This window comes from Podarcis liolepis (assembly GCF_965112155.1).
Source record: "Podarcis liolepis genome assembly, chromosome: 1".
NCBI classification, from domain to species: domain Eukaryota; kingdom Metazoa; phylum Chordata; class Lepidosauria; order Squamata; family Lacertidae; genus Podarcis; species Podarcis liolepis.
The window spans coordinates 118,186,057-118,211,975 of NC_139554.1; the positions used below are offsets into that span (position 1 = coordinate 118,186,057).

The window sequence follows — 25,919 nt, forward strand, 5'->3', positions numbered from 1 at the left end:
TTCCCTGGCAGCATAACAAAAGAAAGAAACATTGCTTCTCTGGGCCTAGCAAATGCAATCTTACTCACGCTAAGATCATTTCAGTATTAAATTAGCTTTATTCAGGTCACCCTCTAAGACTAACAACCATAAAAGCTAGCTAAACTGAAGACACAGTTACCTTGCTTCTAGAGAAAATTTATATATTCTATAATTGTTGCAAAACAAAAATGATTCTCTAGATTAGAATTTAGTTCTGCTGTTCTATCACTGGACAGAAACAAAAAGACTAACATTGCCCCCTAATGGGAACACAGCAGCAAAGGAAAGGATGAGAACTGGACCATTAACAGTGTTCATTGTTTCAAAAAAACAAAAAAACAAACAAAACACATTTATGTTTTCACAAATCAGAGATGGCTAGCTGTTTGTTTCTACTCTACAAGCTTTTTTTTTTTTTGCTTCCTTTAATGTTATGGTGCTTAGCATTCACTTATATCAGCATTATATACTGTATACACAATACAGAGCAGAAAGTCACTATAGCTGTGCAGATGGTAGTCTGATATTGACCAAAGGACAATTAGTACCCCCAAAATACTCTACTGCCACAGTCAATCCTCCCCACCCCGCAAAAAACCACAATATGCATATCAAGAACAAGCGCGAGCACAAACCACAGTTCATTTTAAACTATGGTTTAATTTAATCTGGGCCGTACTATGCGTCAATGGAAAGCAAGATACAGAAACAGAAACAGAAACACTTGACAGTACAGTCCAAAGCATGTTTTCTCAAAAGTTCGTCTGACTAAGAGCAATTGGGCTTTAGTCTCTAGTAAGAATGCCTAGGACAGGCTTCCTCAACCTCGGCCCTCCAGATGTTTTTGGCCTACAACTCCCATGATCCCTAGCTAGCAGGAACAGTGGTCAGGGATGATGGGAATTGTAGTCTCAAAACATCTGGACGGCCGAGGTTGAGGAAGCCTGGCCTAGGATTACAGCTTGTGTTGCAAATTTTGTATTTGTGGTTGTTGTTTTTACAGTCCGATCCCTTACACACAAAGTTCCAAGTATGTAAAGCCTAAATCACATGTAAACTCCTTTTCAAGGATAAATGAACCCCTGACACCAGCCTAATGGCACATTCACACATGACACAGAGGCGGCATTCATACATAAAGCTAAAGCATAGTTTAGCACTATATAGCTCAGTGGAAAGAAGCCCACACTAAGCACTGGAGGAACAAGCTGAGGCTTCAGAAGCTGAAACAGCCAATAACTTTCTTTGAAACACCAGCATTATGGCCTCTGAGTACTAGGGGAAACTTAAACCCAGCCAAAGACATCTTGCATTTAAGGGAGAACTATAGTTCATATTTGTTTTCAAATATAAAGGATCCTAGCTAACTAAGTTATACCCAGAGCAAACCAGTTACTCATGTCCATTGAACTCAACAGGCTTCAAGTATGACAAATGTTGGATATCACCCAAAACTAATAGAAAATTTATAAACAGCTCTGTTGGAAGGCAATGAGACTCTTAATTTCAGAGTCGTGGGTTTGTGCCCCACATTGGGCAAAAGATTGTGCTTGAAGACTTGTAAAAGGAAAGTGCTTGAAGACATGCAAAATTCAAAAAGCAATTGCAAGCTTTCCTATAACAGCTGACAATAATGGAGATTATAGTCACTCTTTTTGGCTTTCCTGAAACCAATAAAGATCAGCAGATTATGTAGTATTAGACTACCAGCTTGCTGTGTACTATGTCTAAAACACACCTGAAGATCTAGGCCTTAAAAAGGAGGCATTTAAATAGCTAGATTTAGTTCACTGTTCTTGTCACCCTGTCTAAGCCAACGGCATGAACAGCTACATTAATCATTCCTAATTTTACTTCTCAGCGTACAGCTGCCCCCTCCGCGCAATCTTCTAAAACAGCACTTGACCTATTTGCTCCCACATCTTCACTGACACTCGCAGCTGTAAGAGCTCACCTGGGACACCATATTCCATATCTAATCAACAAACTTTACAATTGTTACAAGACTCGTGCAGAACACTGTACTCAATCACGAGAGAGAGAGAGAGAGAGAGAGAGAGAGAGAGAGAGAGAGACCTCATTACGCAAAATTCATGAAAATGACTGAAAGATCTATGGGAGTAAAGATCTGCAAGGATTTTCATTGGGCTGTACTTGAACAGAAGCATATTGTTGAGAGTGTAACAAAACGGCCCTATCCCAGTCAATACAATAAGTGTATCACAGATTTGAATCTAAACAGGGAGAAAGCAAATTAAAAAAAAATCAAAATTAAGCTTCCGATCAATTCTATTACTTAAATATATAGTTGAGATAAACAGCTACAATGGAAGTTATCATAACTGGCAGAGCTGCAAAGAGATTGAAAACTTCCATTTCCTTTTTAAAACCAGAGTTTATTTGCAAATCTTTATCCTTATATCAGAACTGGCAAAACTCTAGTTAGTTTAAAGTGTGGCTCATGACCCTGGCTTGTTACAGCAACCACAGTTTGAACTAACCAGAACCGCCATCACCAGTTCAGATATAACAATGAAGTCCAGGAAGTCGATGCTTCCAATCTCCTTGCAGCTGTACTGGAAGAGGATGGGTGTGCAAGCCTGAAGATCACTTTTGTTCATACATGCCGTATCAAACCATGGTTTAGCATTACATCAGAAGTGGACCATCATGTGTGGTATCTTCAAAGAAGCCCACCCTGACAACTTTGCTTTGTATTGTAGTTAGTGGCACCAAGTTATATTTCTTCTTCTGCCAGCCTTACTAGCTTTAACCCAGCTGGAACATCTAACGTTTCAACCCTGCGGCCTGCTTTGCAGCCTGTTTACGGCTCAGCTTTTTGGCTGAAAGGAGTTGATACTTCTAGCTCCTGGTTGGATATTTCTGTTAATAGAGGATACATTGGGCCACAGGGAGGTTAGGCTGGCCTCAACCAGAGCCAGGGCTTTTTCGGCTGTGGCCTTGATCTGGCGGAACGCTCTGTCAAAAGAGACTAGGGCCCTGCAGGACTTGACATCATTCCACAGGGCCTGCAAGATGGAGCTGTTCCACCAGGCCTTTGGCCAGGGCACAGCCTGACCCCTTCCCTTTGGTAATCCTGATAGAACTCTAGCCCAATGGTTGCCATTAATTTGATTCTGAATTGATTTTAGAATGAATTGATTTTAGAATGCTGTGTTACTTTTATTGTTGTTAGCCGCTCTGAGCCCGGCTTCGGCTGGGGAGGGCAGGATATAAATAATTTATTATTATTATTATTATTATTATTATTATTATTATTATTATTATTATTACCTTCTCCCTTCCCCACATGGTGGGAATCCTCACAAGCATGCAGCTAAGCCCCACACATACAATGCATGATGTAAAGTCATCTGGCCATTCTCAGCAACCCAAGGACCTCCCACACGTTTTGTAATCTAATAGCCTCTATAGGTGGACAATACAATTACGAAGTGTGGAAAGGTCTACATCCTACTAGATGGCGGAAAGGGGGGTCCTTGGGTTTACATGTGTTCTTAGAAAGTTATCCACTTCATAAACACGGTCAATCTATACAGCCCGAGGTTGTACTACCAAACCCAAATATGGCCGTACCTTTAAGTCAAACGGAATCCGTTCTGGAAGTCCGTTCGACTTCTAAAACGTTTGGAAACCAAAGCTCGGCTTCTGATTGGCTGCAGGAACCTCGTGCTGCCAATCGGAAGTCCCGCCGGACGTTCGGCTTCCAAAAATAGTCACTTCTGGGTTTGCGGTGTTTGGGAGCCAAAACATTCGAGAACTAAGCTGTTCGAAAACCAAGGTATGACTGTACCAAATAAACCACATGAATTAAACAATGAAGCTGTCTAATACGCCGTCCGCTGTAACGTTAGAAACATTGCCACACACATCAGTCTAGTTTGAGTTGACACCATGGATCTTTAGGGCATATCGGTTCATATTCCTATATGAACTGAAGCGGACCCCGAGAACATAATATTGAATGCGCTCCCCAGAGAAACTCACCTGCCGCCTTCATTACATATATTTAGACACCAGGTGAAAACATTTCTCTCCAACCAGGCATTTAGCTGATTGACACTCTTGTGGCCTTTTAAATGTGTTTGTGGGAGGGGGGTTATCGGTTTGTTTTACTACGTATTTTGTGTTCTCATTTTGTATGTTTATGTTGTGAACTGCCCTGCGATCTTTGGATGAAGGGCGGGATACAAATTTAATAAATAAATATTTAAATCAATCTAAATTAAACTGAGACAACTTTATACATACGTAAACATGATCTCTTCCCAGCTGTGCTTGCACCTCCTAGGCACAGATTGCCTCCCCGGTGTACCAGTTCAAGTTCCAAGTTGGTCCTGAATAAAAAGAATACAGTAGGTTATATGTAAATTATCTAGAGGTTTTTAAGAAATGAAACTGCCCCTGTACGTTTCTCTTCACTTTGATCAAGGCTGGTGCATCTATTCTATCCCGCCCCCTCTTTAATGTTTTGCAACCAGAAGATTTGGTAGAAAGAGAGTCTCTCGACCTATACACCCCAGTGCATAATCCAACAATAACTATCCAAATATTGTCATTTATGCAACTTTCAAAAGTAGCTTACCACGGAGTATGGGTGTGACTACTGCAAACGTATTTCTGTAAATATATATTTGTGAAACCAGCCACCAGCTATTGCATTACTAGGAGAGGTCTCAGCCTCAAATACGCACAGAACCCTCCCCACGAAATATGGGCAGGACAAAGTCTCTCCAGAGCCACCTGATTTTAAGCTGCCTAGATTTTCCAGAGCTATTCAGGAAGCTGAGCAGAAACCTGATTTCTCCCAGTGCTTTAAATTTCTAGCCAACAGCTCAATCATTTGTTATTTCCTTCCCACAGTGAGAAGGAGTAAGAGGGAGGAGAGAGGGAAGAGGTTTTGTCACTTTAACAGACCCCCTTAGGTGGGCTGTGTTAGCCACTAAACTGCGGCATTACACTGAGTACAGCTAATCAGAAGAATGCAGGGAAGCTGGAAGTATTTCATTCAAAGCAAAATATTTTGCAAAGATTCCAGCTGCATCAGTCAGAAGATGACTTTCTTTACAGAATGTTTGTTAAAATATATTAGAACATTACTAAAATAGTAACGTTTCAAAATATTAATATCCCTAAGTTTGCAGTGGCTCATGTCACCCATTTTTGAAGGAACGCTTTAATCCTCCCTATTCCAGGAAAAAGCAATTTAACATTGATAATGTTTGGGCTCTGAGCTCCATCTGGTTGCTGCTGATAAGGCCATCCACGTGACAAGGGAATTTTCCACTCTTCGGGCGATTTGCAGCGCTTGCTGAACTTCTAAAAAGCTACCAGCAAAGAAGCTGGGACACGAATTTCGTATTAGTGGACAGAACAGGAAACACAGATCACAGGTTAATTCACTGTGGAATATTAATGAGACAAGTGTTTATTTGCACACCTTTTTCATTTTTCTAATTTACTGCCTCGAGTAAAATCGCCTGCACTTACTGTAGGAAAAATATTTGCTTAACGGTTATTGGAAATCTTTTAAGCAGTCCATTTTGTCAGATGTCAAAGGTTTCTCACCTTTGCTTCTCAGCAAATTATGCATGTCCAGTGTAAAAACAGACACTAATACCCAAGACAACTTCAAGAATTGCTCTAAATGAACAAGACATACTTGATGCGGCAAAAATGCCTTTTACATATATGTAGGAGGTGGCCACTGAAATTGCGTGTCTCGTTCTACAGCAGTTGAAAGTCACTCACTTCCAAAGGGTTTAGTCTTCATCATTGCAGCAAGGACACAAGTCCTCTGCTGTGAGATGTCACTCTCTCAGTGAGAGAGAGAGAGAGAGAAAGAAAAAGCTCAACAACTCTGACAATGGGTAGATCACTGCCAGTTTTTTAATACTGTGAGTAGATCGCAGATTCTTGGAAGTTGGATGCCCCTGACTTAGTCTAATGCAAATAAATTCATTTTGGATGTGCTTCCAAACATTCTCCTCCATATGGCTCCAGAGCTTTACTGGACAGTTTTCCCCTGACAGAATATTCAGACCTCACAAAAGCCTGTCTGAATTTTTTCTCTCTCTCTGATTTAAGCATGACTTCCATCTGAATCCTCAAATGCCTAAAAGCAGGGGTCTGCAACCTTTTTCAGCCATGGGCTGGCCCACCGTCCTTCAGACCATGTGGTGGGCCAGACTATTTTTGGGGGTGTGTGGAATGAACGAATCCCTGTGCCCCACAAATAACCCAGAGATGCATTTTAAATAAAAGGACACATTCTACTCATGTAAAAACATGCTGATTCCCAGACTGTCCGCAGGCCGGATTGAGAAGGTAATTGGGTCGCATCCGCCCCCCCGGCCTTAGGTTGCCTACCCCTGCCTAAAAGTGATCCCATATGAGTGCCAGGCAAATATTTCCCTCAAACACATTGTTTCCCCTGCAGTGATCCATTCACATGCAGAGAACACAGCACAAAAGGGTTCTCTTAGTAACCAGCTTTTATTGTACTCTCTGCCAGCAATTACATAACTGGATTCCTGTCAAGCATTCATGTCATGCCCTCCTTGAGAAACACTTGGGGACAAGAGGGAATCAAGCCTCCTTTTTCTTAATGTTACATTTCTTAAAATGCTGCTGAAAAACTTATGGAATGACAATTATATAAATAAACTTAAAATATGTTTTTAATGAGAAACACATGACCAAATTCAAAGGGTCATAATCAATGTTATGTGAAGACTAATTCTTTTCAACCTACCCACTCTTAGAAGGCTTTTTTTTTAAAAAAAAATAATGAAATGATGTTGATTATCTCTATTATGAATCACACAAAATTTTCCCAAAAAAGGTGTTTGAGAGTTGGAGGAAGATGTTCTTTGATATGTATCTGAATGACCAGAGTAGGCAGAAAACTCACAACAGCATATAACAATAACTGTAAGCTTAACTGTTTAGTTCACATGTTTTCTAATATTTATTACTAAAAATTTGTGGTTTTGTGAACAAGCCACAGTGAGTCTCAGAATTGTATGCTCCTTTCTTTTTTCCCCGTTTGCTGCTACTAGGCAGCAAACAGAAGCAACTGCTTCCACTTTTAAACAGATTTCCCTAATTCTAGGGTCTCAGCAGTGGTTAAGTCAAATACAGAGAACTTGGTTTGTTTAAACTCTGTTTAGTAAGAACAAGTCAGATCCAAACCATAGTTTCAGATACTGGCTTATTCATGGACTTCTGACCACTAGACTCCTGCTACAGGAGTAAAAGGGCCCAAAGTTAGCTCTCTTGTCCCAACAAAAACCTGAAGCTGGTCCTATAATGATGGGAGAATCAAAACCTGCATGTGATATGATATGAGAAAAATGATTCAAGGGAGACATCCCCATTAGTCCCTGGCACAAACTTACGCAGTTTTTTTTTATTAAAAAAAAAATCAATGTACTTTTAATTTAGGGACGTGGGTGGCGCTGTGGTCTAAACCACTGAGCCTAGGGCTTGATGATCGGAAGGATGGCAGTTCAAATCCCTGCAACGGGGTGAGCTCCTGTTGCTCGATCCCTGCTCCTGCCAACCTAGCAATTCGAAAGCATGTCAAGTGCAAGTAGATAAATAGGTACCGCTCCGGCAGGGAGATAAATGGCGTTTCTGTGCGCTGCTCTGGTTTCGCCAGAAGTGGCTTAGCCATGCTGGCCACATGACCCGGAAAAATTGCCTGTGGACAGACGTCGGTTCCCTTGGCCAGTAAAGCAAGATGAGCGCTGCAACCCCAGAGTTGTTCGCGACTGGATTTAACTGTCAGGGGTCCTTTACCTTTTTTTTTACTTTTAAGTTACCAACTTAGGAAGCAAATTAAAAATGCTCTTTTCAAAGCTACTTCAGCTAGATCTTACTCTCCATGAACATTGATTACGACTGGTTCTGTACAGTGATTTTTTCTTCTCTGCAAAGGGTTTCACTGTATGACCTTTAACGACCTCTAAAGTCCACTGATGAAAGCCAGAGTCCTGAAATTCTCTGCTTAACAAAAATGCCCGCTTATGAGAAAGAGGCAAGACGTTTGAGGACTGCAGTATGCGTTTTCCAATCACATTCCGTTCCTAATATTTTTTATAAAGGTCAGGGTATAAAACCATTCATCAATCTTGGGGGCGGGGGGAGGAATCACTGTTCTTTATAGCTTCACTGGATTTCTGAAGGTTCAAGAAAATGCTGCACAAACTTCTGTTGAAAGACCCACATGCACCAATAATTTTGATGTATTGTGCTTAAAAAATGAGATAGGGGGTGGAGGATGCCTTGGGGCACCTCCACTGACTTGTAAAGCAGCTGGTGATGTGTACTGGTGGGGTAGGGGGAACACTAGGTCAAGAGAAGCTTGCAGACGAATGATTAAATTATCGAAGGTGAATGAGTACATGTGTACAACAGCAACTTAATTCAAAACAGACAAACTAGAAAGAGCTTATTATGGGGGGAGGAAGAGGTAGGCAATAGCCTGTATGGTGGTGGCACTAGAAGAAATCTGGAAGCAACAGTATCTCTGTAACAAAGCAAGGAATTGGAATACTAGTGGTAATCAGTAGGTTGGTTTACAGGGTGAACTAGTTGCTTGCATGGTTTTACAGAAAATAGACTAAGTTATAAATGAAATGAAAATCTGGGGAAACCTTTCCACCATAATCAGCACTCTTATCTGTCAGCTACTCTCCGTCCCACATTTTAAACACTTTGAAGATGGGGGAAGGGAATAAGGAAAACCAAAGTCAAGAAGGCTGATCTCATGTTTTCAGCTTTCTGCAATGAAGGCTTCTGAATGTGCTCGAATGTCTTATCAATGGGAATTCTTTTTTAAAAAGTTCTTCCCAGGGTGTTAATTAGGAAGTATTAGAAATATATATTTCCTGGAGTCAGCAATTTAAGTTTCAAGTATTTCTGCTGATGAGTGAGGAACAGCTGACAAAACAGCTCTCATCTTAACTCTACAAAAACTGCAGTCTTTTATTCTCTCTGGTCTATATGTTACATAAAGGTAAAGGGACCCCTGACCGTTAGGTCCAGTCGTGACCAACTCTGGGGTTGCGGCACTCATCTCGCTTTATTGGCCGAGGGAGCCAACGTTTGTCCGCAGGCAGCTTCCGGGTCATGTGGCCAGCATGCCTAAGCCGCCTCTGGTGAACCAGAGCAGCACACGGAAATGCCGTTTACCTTCCTGCTGGAGCGGTACCTATTTATCTACTTACACTTTGACGTGCTTTCGAACTGCTAGGTTGGCAGGAGCAGGGACCGAACAATGGGAGCTCACCCCGTCGCGGGGATTAGAACCGCCGACCTTCTGATCGGCAAGTCTTAGGCTCTGTGGTTTAACCCACTGCGCCACCCGTGTCCCATATGTTACATAGAGCAATACAAATATACCCATTTGGGCTTGGGATCAGGGATTTCTTCCACTGCCCTCATTTCTAGAACTGCTCTCTGTTCCTACAACAAGGAGGGGGAACCTGAAGATAAATACAGGCCAGCCAGGGGAGTCAATGTGGTCTACTTGGCTGTTTTCCCCCAACTATGCCCATGGATGATGTCTCAGCTGAAGGGGAGGACGACAGGGTTTAATTCTGCATAGGCTGATAAACAGAGATTCCAGCCCTTTCCCTGCTCCTTTTAAGTTTCACATTTGTCCTGCAAGGCCATTCCTGATAAGGATCTTGCCCAAGGGACCAAAAAAGGTTCCCAATTCCTGCCCTAGAGCTAAGTACAAATATCTTGTAAGAAGCGCCTGTAAGCAATAAATTGAAAGTTACAGGTCTAAAGTAGTTAAGCACTCTCCGCCGCCTTACATTAAAAATCCAAACATCCAACTATCCAAATTACATAATCATGTTTATGTGTGCACATGTTCATGCATGACCCCATAGTCAAAGCTTTTAATGTTAATGCAGAAAAGATAAGAATTAGAAGGAAAAGAGACGAATGAAATAGACTCTGCAAGCAACACTTGTGGCTGTAGGTAATAAAGCAGAACTGAGAGCTGTAAAAACCACTTACTTCAGTGTACATGGACTGGACGCCATGCAGACGTCCAGCACCTTTTTGCAACATAGAAGCTGCAATCAAACCCTGAGCCCCCAAAACACAGGACGGCACCCCACTTTCACTCCAAGGAAAAGTGGAATGTATGTGTATTTGAGCACTGAAGAGAATGGAAAAATTTGCTCAAGTACAAGTGCAAACATTTATCTCAAGGGGAATGGGTGTAACATTCGTTATGAAGAACCTCTGACTCTATGCATGACACTGCCAGAGTCTTCTTCAAAACTCGGTTAGTCAAGGGAGCTTTGCCACGATATAGGAAAAATATCAAGCATGCAGTTTATTTAACCAAAGAGGTAACGAGTAGTTGACAAACAGGAAGGGACTGTAAAACAGATGTCTTACCCACCTGGCTACAGAATACATGAAAAGAAAGTCATTGTCTGGTGATCCAGGAGTCTTGCTATAGTCAGTATATTTCTTCTGGGTAGTACTTTTGATATCCTTCATCACAGACTCCATTTCTTTACTTAAATTGGTTTCTGACTGTAAAAAAGAAAGATGGCTGACTTCACTTAGCTACAGTAAGAGGTGATTACAGAATTAAGACACCCTCAGAAAGTTAAGAATTACTTTTACGAATTACGTAACAGTCATACATCAACAGCGGAAATACCGAATTCTACAGAATGAAACTAAATCTAAACAATTATGGAGATGGACGAAGCACTCTTAAAATCCTACAATTATTTCTTGTATACAACCGCCTTGAAGGAGTTTGCCCTCAAAGGCACCATATGCATTTTATATTAAACATATTCAACTAGGCATACATTGGAATAAGTCAATATGAACACAGAATTTTAAAACACTAATACATCTCAAGAAAAAGTACTGTTTTAACGTATCTATAACTAAGACTGGAGCACAGTAAAACTTATAATTTTAACAGCACCTTTTTGAATGTCACTGTGAAACTTCAAAATGCATTAAAGTCCTAGTAAAAGGAATAATCTGCACTCTTGATTGACACACGTCAAATGGTTTCTAGTTACAAGTGATTGATGCTTTGTACCATAAAGAAATTATGAGTTCCATGTAATACAATTCAGTTCTGTATAAAATGAGAAGCTGGAAAGAATGCCTTTTAACGACCAATAAATACATAGACTGAAATGCGGGAGCAAAATGCTCACATAATCATCTCCTATTTTAAAGGTGATGTAACAGAGCTTAACTGTTAAAATGTTAACGTTATTTAAGCTCTTAAGTGCTTAACAGAGAGATGGGAGAGGATATTCAGCTTTAAAATTCTATAAAATGCAAATGAGTTTGGGGAAGAAGAGAGAAACAGAGAATGAAAAGGAATGTTGAAAGATGGAGACAAATTAACAAGGATCTTTCTGCCTTACACTGATGCTTACTGGGAAAGTTCCCAGCTGCTCTTGAAGATCTTCCACTTCCTTTATGAGATCTTGCATAGTCTTGTTACTGTGACATTGCCAAAGGCTCCTCTCCACATTGTTGCCAGGATAACATGGAAGAACGCTGTTAGCAAACTGCCTGCACAGAGGACAAGTAAATTCTCCTTTGTCCACTGAAAAGCCCTGGAGAACCTGGTCGTTCTAAAGGAAATAAAAATACAAATGAATTCGTGAAGCGACACTGCTGGGTTCTAGTGACAGCAAGGCCAGAAATAAAAGAACAATTGCTCAGCTACAAGTTAAAGTGTAGTTATTTTTGTAACCAAGCAATTTAATGAATAAATGCTTAATGTTAAGACTTCTAATTATTCAGACAACCTTTTCATCACTGTAATGCAAACACAGAATGCCAATGCAAGGTCCATTTGCAGCAGAAAATCAACAAGCAGGAGAAGGATATTAAAGGAACAGCATGTTCGGGGTGGGCCGGGGGGGGGACTTTCTTTTTTAAAGGGTCCTTAATGATAAGTACTCTCTACTTGTAAATTATAGCAGCAAACATTCAATTCTCTGTAGACATGGCAACAGAGATTCTCTAGGAAAAGAGAACTGAATGATCATTTTCTTATCCTCGGTACCTGTAACAACCTCAACAAAACACTTGAAAGACTATGGACCGGGTTCAACTAATGTTTGCACTGATGGGTGGTGCTGTGGGTTAAACCACAGAGCCTAGGACTTGCCGATCAGAAGGTCGGAGGTTCGAATCCCCACGACGGGGTGAGCTCCCATTGCTCGGTCCCTGCTCCTGCCAACCTAGCATTTCAAAAGCACGTCAAAGTGCAAGTAGATAAATAGGTACTGCTCCAGTGGGAAGGTAAACGGCGTTTCTGTGCGCTGCTCTGGTTCACCAGAGGTGGCTTAGTCATGCTGGACACATGCCCCGGAAGCTGTACGCCGGCTCCCTCGGCCAGTAAAGCGAGATGAGCACCACAACCCGAGAGTCATCCGCGAATTGACCTAACAGTCAGGGGTCCCTTTACCCTTTTAGGGAGGGGGGACTCTGTCACAAGCAATGGAGGGCAACACTGGTGGCTAGAAAAAATTGTTACTTTCACAGATTGTCTGTGACTACACTTCCTTTCACAGAACCAATGAGAGCTCAGGTGAGTGAGGTTTTCATCGTGATAAGCACAAAGCAGGGACCCCTCTTTTAATTTTTAAGACCACTGAACACACCTTGTCCAGGTTGTGAATTGTGATCACTTTTTTAAACTGTTAGATTCCACACCCCATTCCCCATTGGCATAGAGTGGTTGCTGCAAGCCATTTTGATTCAAGTATGGAAGTTATCTTATTTGAATCAGTGAGATGAGGCCTGGGAAGCAATAATTTAAGCTCCATTTCTGCATCACCTGTACAGACCATAGTCAGATGTTTCTAACATAGCAGATCAGCAAAGTCAAATGTTACCAAATACAACAGGGGCCATGTACTGTGAAGCCCATCCAACTTCAATGAAATAGTAAAGCATTGAAAACTTCTTTTTCATGACCAATACCATAATGCATTATATATGAGAATATTTAGGGGGGGGGGGATAAAGCACTGCATTGTATTTCAAAAGATGGATTTTGCACCTTGTTTAAAAAATCCAGATGGTACATAAAGGCATCACTGGGATTCTATCGAGGTCAACAGCAAAGCCTATAGTACTTAATGAGTAAAAAAGCTCAATATCCAGAAATGTCCATTTTAACTTACCCGCAATGATTCCATGTAGGATTTATGGCAATCTATGTGTAACGTGTGGCCACAGGTTTGTACATACACACCTCCTTCCCAGCCAATTGATACCGACTGCAGACAGGAACTCTTTTAAAAAGGTAAAAAAGGGGGGGTAAAAAAATTTCATATATATCTCCACCACCAATTAAAATGTAAATTAATCACAATTAAAATAAATTACATGTAATTAATTGTCTAATTTAAACATAGAATGTTATTCATAAAGTGAAGACTAACAAAGAGCCAGGGCCAAGAAAGTCAGTTTTTTTGTTTAATCCCTAATCATCTATGTGTTTATCAAAAAGTCTTCGAATAAGGTTCCTGTTCAACTTTCAATGTATGATGCATATATTCCTGTTACATCTAAGCCCGGTAAAGACCATGACAAATTCTGCAAGTTATAGGCCAATTTCTTTAACTGGAATAGATGTTAGGGTATGAACAGAGATTCTGGCTAATAAGAGTTAAGGCAGTGGTATTAACCGTACTGCATGTGAATCAAGCAAGTTTTATTCAGCATAGCCAGGGAGCTAATCACCCAAGATTGGTGACCCAACTGGCTGCTTTAAACAGTCTTAGAACTGATCCAGCTGCACTGATTTCCTTAGATGCTGAAAAGGTCCCGTTAGCACTCACCTGAAAAGTGATTCTCAGCGGATGCTAGGATACCACCAAGGCACTTTATGTTTGCTACTTTGGACAAATTTAGATTTTCTAAAGAATTTATAACGTGGGTTAAAATTTTATACCTCTCACCTAAATCGCAAATAAGCCTGGAAGGATTCGATGGTCTGTGGACCATACTGCCTGGCTACATTTGGACATATTTATTACAGATATCAATTTCATGAGGATACCTATTTGGACATATGAGAGCTTATATGAATTTATGTTTATTTTAAAATGAATGAACTGATTGTTAATGTATAAGAGATGTGAACTGCTGCGGGTTTTTCCTATTATTATTATTATACACGGTACTATTATTCTAGAAAAAGAGGTGACGTGAACTTCTCCCTTGTTCTCTTAGAATGGCAATGGCACACACCTGAGAGCTGCTGCAACTGAGCTCCATTGAGGTCCAGCTGAATAAAAGCCATGTGTGCGCGCGTGTGTTAAAAAAACTGGAAAAAAGTAACTTTAGAAAAACAGGATTTGTTCCCCTATTCCTTAGCTGAGGTGAACAAACTATTCAAGGGCCTTAACAGAGGTTTCTGTTTCTGCGCCAAGAGAAATTTAAGGATTAATAATTCTTTCCTACTGTGACCATTTTAGCACAATAATGATCTGGAAAGCTGAAAGAAAGCAAAAACATTTGATCCAAGTAATATCTGAGTTGGACTATACTTTGTTAAAAAAATCAAAGAGTAATCCAGTTTCCTAAGTGGGAGGATTCCCAGTGCACAAGATGCTGTATTTCAGAAAGATCTAGAATTGCTAGTAAAGTGCTCTGCTAATAGGTACCAAGGCACTTCAGATCTTTTCACACAATCAAATGCATGTGGCCCCCTTTAACTAAACAGTAAAAATGACTAAAACATTTGAAATGTATGAAAATGTTCTTTGTGTGCAGTGGGTTATGCATGTACCCCAAACTATTCATTCATCGGTTGGCTAGAAAGGAAGCAATGCTTTTAGATTTTAGATTACAATTTAAGTAAATTCTGGTTTTATGGGAATATTTTAACTTGATGTAGAAACAAGGTCTACCTGCGAGAGTTGTTGAAAAGCCATGTTTCGTGCTTCCCATTTGCTCTAAGGAAAGGGCATAAGGATGTGAAATTATTGTGTTTCCCCTCTACAGAAGGAAATGTTCTTGCATGTAGCTTTGCTCCTTTCAGGAAACAATGTAAATGAGAGGTAGAAGATATGGCAACGAAGTGAAACAGAAAATGACACCTGATTTCTTAGTGCGACACTCCAAACATTTTTTAAAAATCCTTCAGTTGTATACTCATTTCACAAACAAGGAGTTGTAATCAGGACCCAGACAAATTCTCCATTCCATTTGTAGGTGACAAATGATGTGGAACAATTTCAGTATTTTTTTTTTCTGAACTACAACTACTGGGCCCTGAAACAGTTTACCAGGACAACAGTGGACTCCTCTCTCCTTTTTTTTCGTACAAACATGCTTGTATAGTTCAAGAGACATTCTTAGGAGGAAATGTGATGATGGTCAGGGCTCTGTTCCATCACTGCTGGATGGAACATCAATAGTTTTTAAACGGGGTTGTGTTTTTTGGAAGGAGAAGAAAAGGAAGAGGAAGAGGAAGAAGAATGGAGATGAAATCACTGGCATAAAGAAGTGCTCTTTCTTTTTCAAACTGCACTCCTCTTCTGGGAGACAAAATGCCCTTAAAACTGCTGCTTTGCCACAGTCCTAATTGTGACACTGATAAACAACTATTTTCACTGCTGAGCAAGCATTTTAACATACATGTCCTAAACTGAACAGTGTGCACAATCAGAGACACGGGTTCTCACATCCCTGTGGAACACTCACAGAGATCGTTTGAAGTTATTTGTAGTTGCTATTAGAATTCAAAGAAGTTGTAAGAAAAATTGTAGCAGTTAATACAGCTAAATATTTAAACGAAGTGCAAGAAACAGAACACCATCGCAACATGCTGCTGCAGAAAACTTACATCTTTAAAGAAGTGCTGTAAAGTGGCGAGGCGGGCTTCATACACTGCCGCACACGTATCCCAAGGATAAATCTGCTCCTTTTCAGAGGTTGGCAGCTTCTTGGGCTCAGTAGTATTGCGGCATTGCCCCAAAACTGCAGGGAGAAATAATGTAATCATCAGCAGAGCGGGAAACGAAGTGCAACTGAGGTAGTTCTACTTTTTAGCCACAGGTCACACCCACACACCATATTCTCCCAGCAGGACACGCACTCTTGCCTGGCTAGGTCCATGGCTTCCTAACCAGAGATTTTTGCCGGCGGAAATGTGCTTGCAAAGTGTGATAATGCACCTTGCTTTCCTGGATAGCAGGTGGAGAGGGTGTGAGCATGGATAGAAACCTCTGGCTTCTGCATGGTCTAGAACGCGGCGTCCAGTGCAAAGGTAAGAATCATGTCTGTTGCCCCACCCACTAGTGTCTCTGACCCTGTCCATAAGGGGCATGTGGAGGTTGCCATGATGGGACACACAACCCTCAGGGCGAAAAAGCTTCCTCGCTTTGGTTTTATACAACAAAAAGCTCAAGAATACAGTCATACCTCGGGTTGAAGTAGCTTCGGGATAAGTATTTTGGGGTTCTGCGCTGCGGCGACCCGGAAGTAAGGGAGTGCGTTACTTCCGGGTTTCACTGCACGCGCGTGTGCAGGCGGTCAAAATGACGCTACGCGCATATGTGGAAGCGCCGAATCGCGACCCGCGCAGACGCGGGTTTGGATTTTGGATTTGATATCCTGCCTTTCACTCCCTTTAAGGAGTCTCAAAGCGGCTAACATTCTCCTTTCCCTTCCTCCCCCACAACAAACACTCTGTGAGGTGAGTGGGGCTGAGAGACTTCAAAGAAGTGTGACTGGCCCAAGGTCACCCAGCAGCTGCATGTGGAGGAGCGGGGAAGCAAACCCAGTTCACCAGATTACGAGACTCGGAACGGATCCCGTTCGCATCCAGAGCTACCACATGTGAGATGACCGTATGTACACTTTTCTTGCAGCTCCTTTGAAGTACAGCAAACGCTAGCTGCCATTAAAATATTCTCAGATATCTAACTATCTTCTTCCAACTCAGTAAGCTGTTTCTTCAGCCCTACCTGAAGAGGCCTGTAAGAGCACAACTAATCCAGCTGGTCGCTCCTCAGTGGAAGGGCCGCTCTGTCCACAAATAACACAGTCATACACAGCTTCAGGGACATGCTGTTCTGCTGTTGCTATCTCCATAGCAATTTCTGCATCTGGTGACTCTAAGGATCAGAGGAAGGAAACTGTATTAGTGAAGAACGGACACTCTCATAAGTAAATGGGTAAAATGCAAGATAGGCCTGTCAGCTGGATCATTATACCAATTATAAAATGCAGCGTGTTACTATTTTCCACCTAAGGATGGCACATGTATTTAATTTTGTCCACACTGAGCTTTATCTCCACGCTACTATAAATAATGTTTATGTTATATATACAGAGAGAGAGAGTAAAGCATGTTCCTTGCAATATTTGGGTGGTAGGACAAACTTGTCCCCACCTCCACTGCAGGAAGTGAAGGAGAAGCTGCACTGGCCAGTTTTGCAATCTATATAGCTGCAGCAAACTTATGTAGACAAAAAGAAAAGAAAAATGCACATCAAATAAAACAACCACCACCATCACTGATTTAGTAATTAATGTGGAGGCATTGGAATATTCCATGTGTTTCATCTGAATAGCCCCTTATCTATCTAACTCTTGTTTTTTCAATCCAAACTTTGAAAAGTTGGGGCTTGGCATGAGACAATGGATGAGAAAAACCAGAAGAACATTTAGAAAGCATCATGTGGGACGTTTCTCTCACTGAGGGACTAGAACAGGGGTGAGGAACACTTACGGCCCGGTGGGCCAGATCATTATCTGTCCCCACCCACTTGGACCAACTTTGGCAGGCGAGTGAGACAACCCACCGGCCAATAAACCCATGTAATCAGATAAATTATAGGTGGGTTGTTCTGCCCACCTGTCAAAGTCCCTTGAAAGATGCTTCTGAAGCCCCCAACAGCCAGGTGGTTGCCAGGGACCACAGCCCAAGGAGCTCTGCCAGCTCTATGGTGAGCAAAACCCCAAGCAATGGGCAGGCAAAACTGCTTTCTGCAGAGATTGGCTGCACATTCAAGTCCCTGACGGGGAACTCCATTATCACAGGCAAGGAGAAAAGTGTAACCTTGGTCACAGGGAAGATGCTGTTTTCCTTAGTTTCTTAATGGCAATGCTGCCAAAATCTAGAGGGGAAACCAGGGAGCAGGAAGAAAAAGAAGAATATTGTTTTTGACACTATATGCACTTTTACCACCACCCAGTGGCAACTGGAAGAACAACAGATGAAATGAATACGGTAGTTTTCATGTTTAAAAACCAATGCATTTCTATATTAATTTCTCTAGTTATGCACTATAGAAGTGATCCCTGAAAGTATAGCCTTTCCATATTAATTTCTCTCAGGGAAGCTAGACATTATGTAAATAGGAAATAGGAAAACAACATTTCTCCTGTATGTTTTCAACCTATAAGGGAATTCAGGTCACCGTTTCCAAAGATAAAAAAGAATCCATTAGGAAAGCTTTGCTAATAAATCACTTTAAAAAAAGGCTTTTTAACGGCTTTGGAAATATAACGGCAAGTATTTTCAATTGTGTATTGAATATAAACACATTCAAATGTTAAGGCTTGCTGTGACAAGAGAAGTCAACTACACTATACAAATCAATCGCCAATCTACAGAATCATAGGATATATCTCTGTATAGAAAACAATTCATTATTGTTTTAACCATTACATCTGGTTACCCCTCCAGCCACAGGCTGCACAGCCATGCAGAAGGAACTTCCTGCGCTGAGTATTCCTGTACTTTGACAGATTATTAGAATGTGTGTTTCAACTTTTCCTGCTGAAATCAATAGGATTTGAATACGCAATGTTTCGATTACTAACTACATAACAGCAGGACCAAAGCAACAATAAGGAAGTCACCTCTGTTGTTCAGTATAGGAGAGGAGAAAGCATCTTCAATAATATCACTGATTTATTAGGCAATTGCTATAGCTGCATAAAACTGATTAAATCAACCACTTAACTAAAGACAGCATATCTTGTTAAAGTGTCCTGATTGCTGTAGTGCATGAAAACAGCACACGGTGAGCTACTTTAGATTTTGGCACAAAATCCATGTGCTGTTTAATAACAGTTAAAAAAAAAAAGTTTTCCAAACCAGATTTCAAAGCCACTGCAGTACCAGCCTAAATTAAGAACTTGAATATATTACTTTAAATATAGCAAATGCATAGTTCATAGTTATGCAGTTAGATCATACAGGCTGGGGGGGTCTAGCTAAAAGGCTACAGCAGCTCAAAAACAGTATGTGAAAGCGTTATTATTAATTAGAATTAGTGGAATCATGATCACAGCTTTATTATAAGAGAAGGGAACATTCTCAATGGTTCAGAAATAGCCATTATTTTCCATTATGACCTTTAAAACGGCCTTGGCCCTGTATACCTGAAGGAGCGTCTCTACCGCCAATGTTCAACCCGGACACTGAGGTCCAGCGCTGAGGGCCTTCTGGCAGTTTCCTCACTGTGATAAGTGAGGTTACAGGGAACCAGGCAGAGGGCCTTCTTGGTAGTGGCACCTGCCCTGTGGAACACCTTCCCATCAGATGTCAAAGAAATAAACAACTATCTGATGTTTAGAAGACATCTGAAGGCAGCCCTGTTTAGGGAAGCTTTTAATGACTGATGTTTTAATGTATTTTTAATCTTTTGTTGGAAGCCGCCCAGAGAGGCTGGGGAAACCCAGCCAGATGGGTGGGGTATAAATAATAAGTTATTATTATTATAAGTAGTAGTAGTAGTAGTAGTAGTAGTAGTAGTAGCAGCAGCAGCAGCAGCAGCAGCAGTAGTGGGTCATATTGAGATTACCGAGGCATTTGTAAGCAACTGGGGAAATAAATGTGTACCAGGCTTCCTCAACCTCGGCCCTCCCAATGTTTTTGGCCTACAACTCCCATGATCCCTAGCTAGCAGGACCAGTGGTCAGGGATGCTGGGAATTGTAGTCTCAAAACATCTGGAGGGTCAAGATTGAAGAAGCCTGATGTATCCTATTATCACTACACTAGGGCAATTGCTACCACTAGCCACAACTGTTTTTTTAACCAGCTAATAGTAGATAAAGGAACTGGGGATAAAATGTATGGTTGGTACTCCTAATTGCCCATAGACAGCTTTCAACAATGTCAAGTGTATAAATCTTTAAAAACAAAACAGAGCAAAAACCCTCAAATCAAATATCAAGTAGCACTAGGTTACTGAAATTATCTTGATCCATGAGAATAATGCCTAACTTGACACTAAATATTGTATGTTTCTGCAACGCCTTAGCTTAAGCACTGGAAACCCCACATGCTAAGTGTGGTTTTTACAATCTGTTAACTGGAAGCAACACTGCTCTTGCAAAGCACTGTGTCCAAGCACAGAAGCAACTCTTAGAATGTTAATATCTTTTGCCCTAACACAGCATGTCCTATAAAATCCAGAAGGTAAACCTGTGTCACCTTGCTATTAAAATGAATATGTACCTTCCCTACCAGCAACTCCTCAAAAATAATTTGCTCCAGGAATTGAAAGCTGGGCTGCAGAATCACGCTGAGTGAATAAGAGACTAGGAAAAGAGTATTACCCACTTGTCAAAAGGATGTTCCATATGAATTCTCTGGATTAACATTAAATCACAACACATTAAGTTCTGTATAATTAAAAAAATAATCACAAGTGATAAAATTCTAGAATGAGGTGATTCCACTTGCAAGTCAGACAATTTTGAAAGTCAGCCATCTGCTGCAATATGGACTGAATGTGTCTTTCTCCACTGACAATAGCAGTGTCACAAAATCCAACCACTTATACCAGGAATGGGGACCGATGGGTTTTCCATCAGGCCCTGCTATCCCTGACTTACACCATTGGTTGGCCACTCGTGAGTTCTTATGTATGTATTGCATTTTTATTCTGCCTTTCCCCCAAGGAACTGGGGAAACCCAGCCAGATGGGCAGGGTATAAAAAAATGAAATTATTATCAGTTTTATTACTATAAGGAACTCAAGCTGGCATACACAGTTTTCTCAGGTAGTTTTCCAACCATGCAGCAACCAGATTGCTTAGACAAAAGCTACAGAGATGGCAGATGAACTTGCTGCTATTCTAGCCCTTACCCAGAATTGTTTCAGGTCAACACAGAAAACGTCCTACTTCTTGGCTTGTCTTCTCACTCCCCAAATCACTTCTGTTTGGCATCAGACACTGGATCTACCAGTTTATCTGCTGAGCCAGAACATGGGTCTTTGGGAGCACATTATTGTCTTGATTATTTGATGATGATGATGATAATAAGGGAGGCGCCAGAAGGCCCTTGGAGCTGGACCTGAGTGTCCGGGCTGAACGATGGGGGTGGAGACACTCCTTCATGTATACTGGGCCAAGGCCGTTTAGGGCTTGAAAGGTCAGCACCAACACTTTGAATTGTGCCTGGAAATGTACCATCCACCAATACTGCCCACCAAAGTACTCACATCCTGCCCTTTAATGATTTTTTGGGGTGGCTTACGAAATGCTCAATCAAGCGATGTGGGAAGTATCTCCAGAATGGACTGGCAAATCCACCCTGGTTAGCAAAGTCTGGCTAGAGGAAGTGGAAATGATACAAAGGTTGACTGGGCAGTGCTTGATCAAAAAGCCACTTCCTGAACTCCCTTGCTTAGCTAGAACCCAATCTCCCCCCTCTCTTTTTTGAGAAGTGGTTTGGGTAGTAGCCCTGAAGCTTCAAACACACTCTATGTGGATAGGGTGCTGATAACTCTTGTGTTTCTAACGGATGCTTAGGCGAGATCAGAGAAAACAGTATCCTGTCAGTCCTACAAAATCATCCAACCATATTTGGTAGTAGTGATGTATGGAAGTGAGAGCTGGACCACAAAGAAGGCTGATCGCCGAAAAATTGATGGTTTTGAATTGTGGAGCTGGAGGAGACTCTTGAGAGTCCCATGGACTGCAAGAAGATCAAACCTATTCATTCTGAAGGAAATCAACCCTGAGTGCTCATTGGAAGGATAGATCCTGAAGCTGAGGCTCCAATACTTTGGCCACCTCATGAGAAGAGAAGAAAAGACTCCCTGGAAAAGGCCCTGAAGTTGGGAAAGATGGCGGGCACAAGGAGAAGGGGACGACAGAGGACGAGATGGATGGACAGTGTTCTCAAAGCTACCAGCATGAGTTTGACCAAACTGCGGGAGGCAGTGGAAGACAGGAGTGCCTGGCGTGCTCTGGTACATGGGGTCACAAAGAGTTGGACATGACTAAACAACAACATCCTGAGTGCTAATAATATAATTGAGGTCGCTGCCAGGTATTTGTGGAGTTCCATTCACTCTTGGTAGGAGCACTGGGAGATGGCATTTGCACATTATCTCCCCAGAACCTTCAGTGAGCTTGGGGGGCTCCTTTTACCCTCCCCTACCATTTCAACCCCATGCACAAAGCTGCTGGGCAAGTTTATATGCAGGATTTGAATAGATTTGAGTGAAGGGCCATCACTACAGTTATGTGGCTAAACCAGAAAACTGAGCCACTTCTTTTATGGCAACAGCAAGAACTTTCCTTGATGGTTCTACGATCAAGTGGGGACACTGTTTCTCGCTCCCTTCTCGCTCCCTTCAGTCTAAATATCCTGTTTCTTATCATTAAATGTGCCCTAGGAAACAATACTCCTTTAGCCTCTTTTGCAAAGATCTTGAGACCTGAAAAAAAACACATTAAGAAAAATGAAGAATAAAACCTTACCAACATCCATGGCGGTTTCCATAAAGCTTTTCTGCCTTGATGCAAATTCAGCCAACAACTTTTGTTGCCTCTCCCTGGCCTTCTGTCGCCTAGGTGAAAGAGAAGAAGGTGGGCAATTGTGAACAAATGCTAAGACAGCTCAATTCATGAACTCTGTTTTTAGGTTAGTAGAGTACAAGAAGATCTTACAACGTTACCTAAAACCTGAAACTATCATTTTTGCCCGATGTTATTGCATGTCAATCTCCCAAGACCCCAAAGCTTTAATGACCAAATATACCAGAAGCCCTTAATGTATGCTTGCCCTCTACCTCTTCCTTCTCTTCTTAGTTGAACTCCAGACAAGTCAAAGACAAGAGCAGAACATGCTCCACCCACACTGCCGAGAGGGCTTTATTGACCACACTTTTTTAAATGATTAAAATATATCCTCCATCCAAGCATTTCAGAGTGGGACACAGTAGTAATTAAAACAACAACTCCCAACTACAGATCAGGAATGGATGCACAATGAAACAGTAAAGAATCTTAAAAACAAGCAAAGGCCCATTACAAATGGCTAAATAACCCGGTTTTAGCCTGACACCAAAATAAAAAGAAGATTGGTGCCAGAGTGGAGGGCATACTGAAAGTAGGGCACCACTACAGAGGAGACCCTCTCCCACATAACAGCATGTTGTGTAACACATCAAGACAGTATGCTAAGGAGCCTTGGCCTTCCCTGGAAAATCTCAAGGCTTGGTCAAGACAGGGTGGGGAGAAGTGTGATTGCAGATGTGGCAGATTATTATTATTATTATAATCAATTAAATTTGTATACCGCCTTCTGCCCATAGATCTTGGCGGTTCACAACATAAAAATACAAGATTTATTTAAAAAAAACATTCACAGCAGGATGAAATGTACGCAGAAAATGAATGTTGATATTATTAGGAACCTGACTCAGTTAAAATGCTGGGGCTTTGCACAACCAAAAACCATGCTTTTACAGTTACAGATAGGTAGCCGTGTTGGTTTGCCATAGTCAAAATAAAAAAATTCCTTCCAGTAGCACCTTAAAGACCAACTAAGTTAGTTCTTGGTATGAGCTTTCGTGTATCTGATGTGTATCTGAAGAAGTGTGCATGCACACGAAAGCTCATACCAAGAACTAACTTAGTTGGTCTTTAAGGTGCTACTGGAAGGAATTTTTTTATCATGCTTTTACAGTCTCAGAGAAGGATGTGAGCTTCCCTAAAAACTCTAGAGAAAGAGCACAAAAGCCTACAGAAAACGTAATTACACAGCTAGTGGAATTGTTAACTTGACAGCACAAACCTCTTGTCAAGAACAAATCAGAATTCTTCTGCCTTAGATACAATGCTTTTTTGCCATTATCCTGTCACAATAATGGACTAATTAGCTGCCGATATACGCAAAGGACATGGCACCAAATATTTTTCATAGCTTTAACAAGCGCGTAAATCCTCTCATCCAAATTGTGGCTTGACACAAGCAAGTTTTTATTCCCATTTTTTAAAAATTATGTAACTTATGCAGTTAACCTTCTAGATCTTCAAGGATACCAAAGATTGAGCTTATGCAATTTAAAATCACCGTCACATCGTCAGCATCACTTATTATATGACAAGTGCAACTGAGTACCCAGTTAAGCACAATTTAGTCCCATTTAAGGAGGGTGTATCAAGAACACGAGGCAGCTTTCATAATACTGAGCCCCACCGCCGCCCCCTGGGAATTCCTCTCAGCGCATGCTATGCCTTTGCTAAACAGGCTAACTGTAAATAGAGACCCTTAATAAGGAGGCCATAGCAAACTGACAAATTCAGTACAGCTCAGTGATTTTCTACCATGGCCCAGGGGGCTCCACACCGTGATTGAAAAAATATTGCAACGCAGCACTGCTGAATTCTTCTTTAGCTCCGTGCCTTAGTTTCTATGGCAACGACTTATGTGGGTGATGTCAAGTTTGTCTTTGCAGGACGAAGAAACCAGAAAATAGGTCATCATTGACTGCTCAGAGCCTGCTCCGTCTTCATTATGGCAAACTGGACTCTGTATTCCTGCCGACTTCCTTCCACACACTGAGGTCACACAAAACAGCTTAATTGCCTGCGGAGATTCATCTTCGTTGTGGATTTACACAAAAGCATATGTACGCAGCTCCCCGCTCCCCTCCCTGTCCTCTCCTGTCAAGGCTTTTTGCAAGCATCATTTCCTCTATTTCCAGGAGTGAGCTATTGCCGTATGTAGCTAAAACAGCTGCATGACCTATACAAACGTATGAAAAGGATCTGCAGAACTGAGGGAGCCCCAAGGTTTGTGCAAGTGCTAAAGGGGGGGGGGGCAAACCCTAAATATCAACAGCAAAAAAATGTTGTAGTGCGAGGAGTGCTCCTTGTTCCGGGTTCCAGCCACTCAGTTCCATATCCCCTCCTTTCCAAAACAGTCCTTCAGAATTCTGTAGCCACCAGGCACACTCAATCCTCATTAGGCCAATTTGGATTTTTAATTAATTGCCCACCCTTCACCTTAAGGTCGCAGGGTGAATTACGACAATTAAAACACAATATGGGGGGGGGGGATTAAGCAATCTGAAATCACGGAGATAAGGCGATTCCTAAAAAAAATATACATTTCATGGCAGGTCCCATGCTTTCCCAATATTTAAGAGTCTGCGGAGCGGAATGGCAGCACGAAACGGATCGTCTGGTTAAGAGACGACCGTTCTGGGCTATTTTGGACCTGTAGGGGAAGCGCTAGGGCTACGCGCACCCCTGAAAAAGCCCCACGGAAGAGTGGGGACTCGAGGAGACCAGCCAAACAGGGAGTAACTCGCCGCAGCTTCCCTGCTACATTGCCGCTGCGTTAGCAGCGAGTGGGGGGGTGGGGGAGAACAAGAAGCGGCTTGAGTCCATTCAAAAGGGAGGGGGAAACTAGAAAATGAATGCTAAGTGGTGATACTGAATGTTTGTTATGAGAAAAGAGCATCAATAAAAATTATTTAAAAAAATATATATTTAAGAGTCACACAGTATGTTTGCGGCATGGAGTAGCTGTAGCACAACTCTGTACAAATGCAATCAATCAATCAATCAATCAATCAA

The 25,919-nt window shown here is 41.6% G+C and overlaps 1 protein-coding gene across 4 annotated transcripts in view; it reads right to left on the reverse strand.

The window, feature by feature from the left end:
• UBR3 (ubiquitin protein ligase E3 component n-recognin 3) overlaps positions 1-25,919 on the reverse strand; it is a 90,572-nt gene that overhangs the window by 19,087 nt on the left and 45,566 nt on the right. For 2 of the 4 annotated variants that reach the window (XM_083467329.1, XM_083467327.1), the window contains 7 exons: positions 22,812-22,900; positions 17,046-17,195; positions 15,923-16,056; positions 13,251-13,361; positions 11,487-11,687; positions 10,472-10,608; positions 4,294-4,379 (listed from right to left, as the gene is read on the reverse strand). In XM_083467329.1, coding sequence (XP_083323455.1) covers positions 4,294-4,379; positions 10,472-10,608; positions 11,487-11,687; positions 13,251-13,361; positions 15,923-16,056; positions 17,046-17,195; positions 22,812-22,900 — 908 coding nt within the window. Of the gene's footprint in view, positions 1-4,293; positions 4,380-10,471; positions 10,609-11,474; positions 11,688-13,250; positions 13,362-15,922; positions 16,057-17,045; positions 17,196-22,811; positions 22,901-25,919 lie in introns of all 4 variants that reach the window. The other 2 variants (XM_083467328.1, XM_083467326.1) reach the window with 1 other exon arrangement.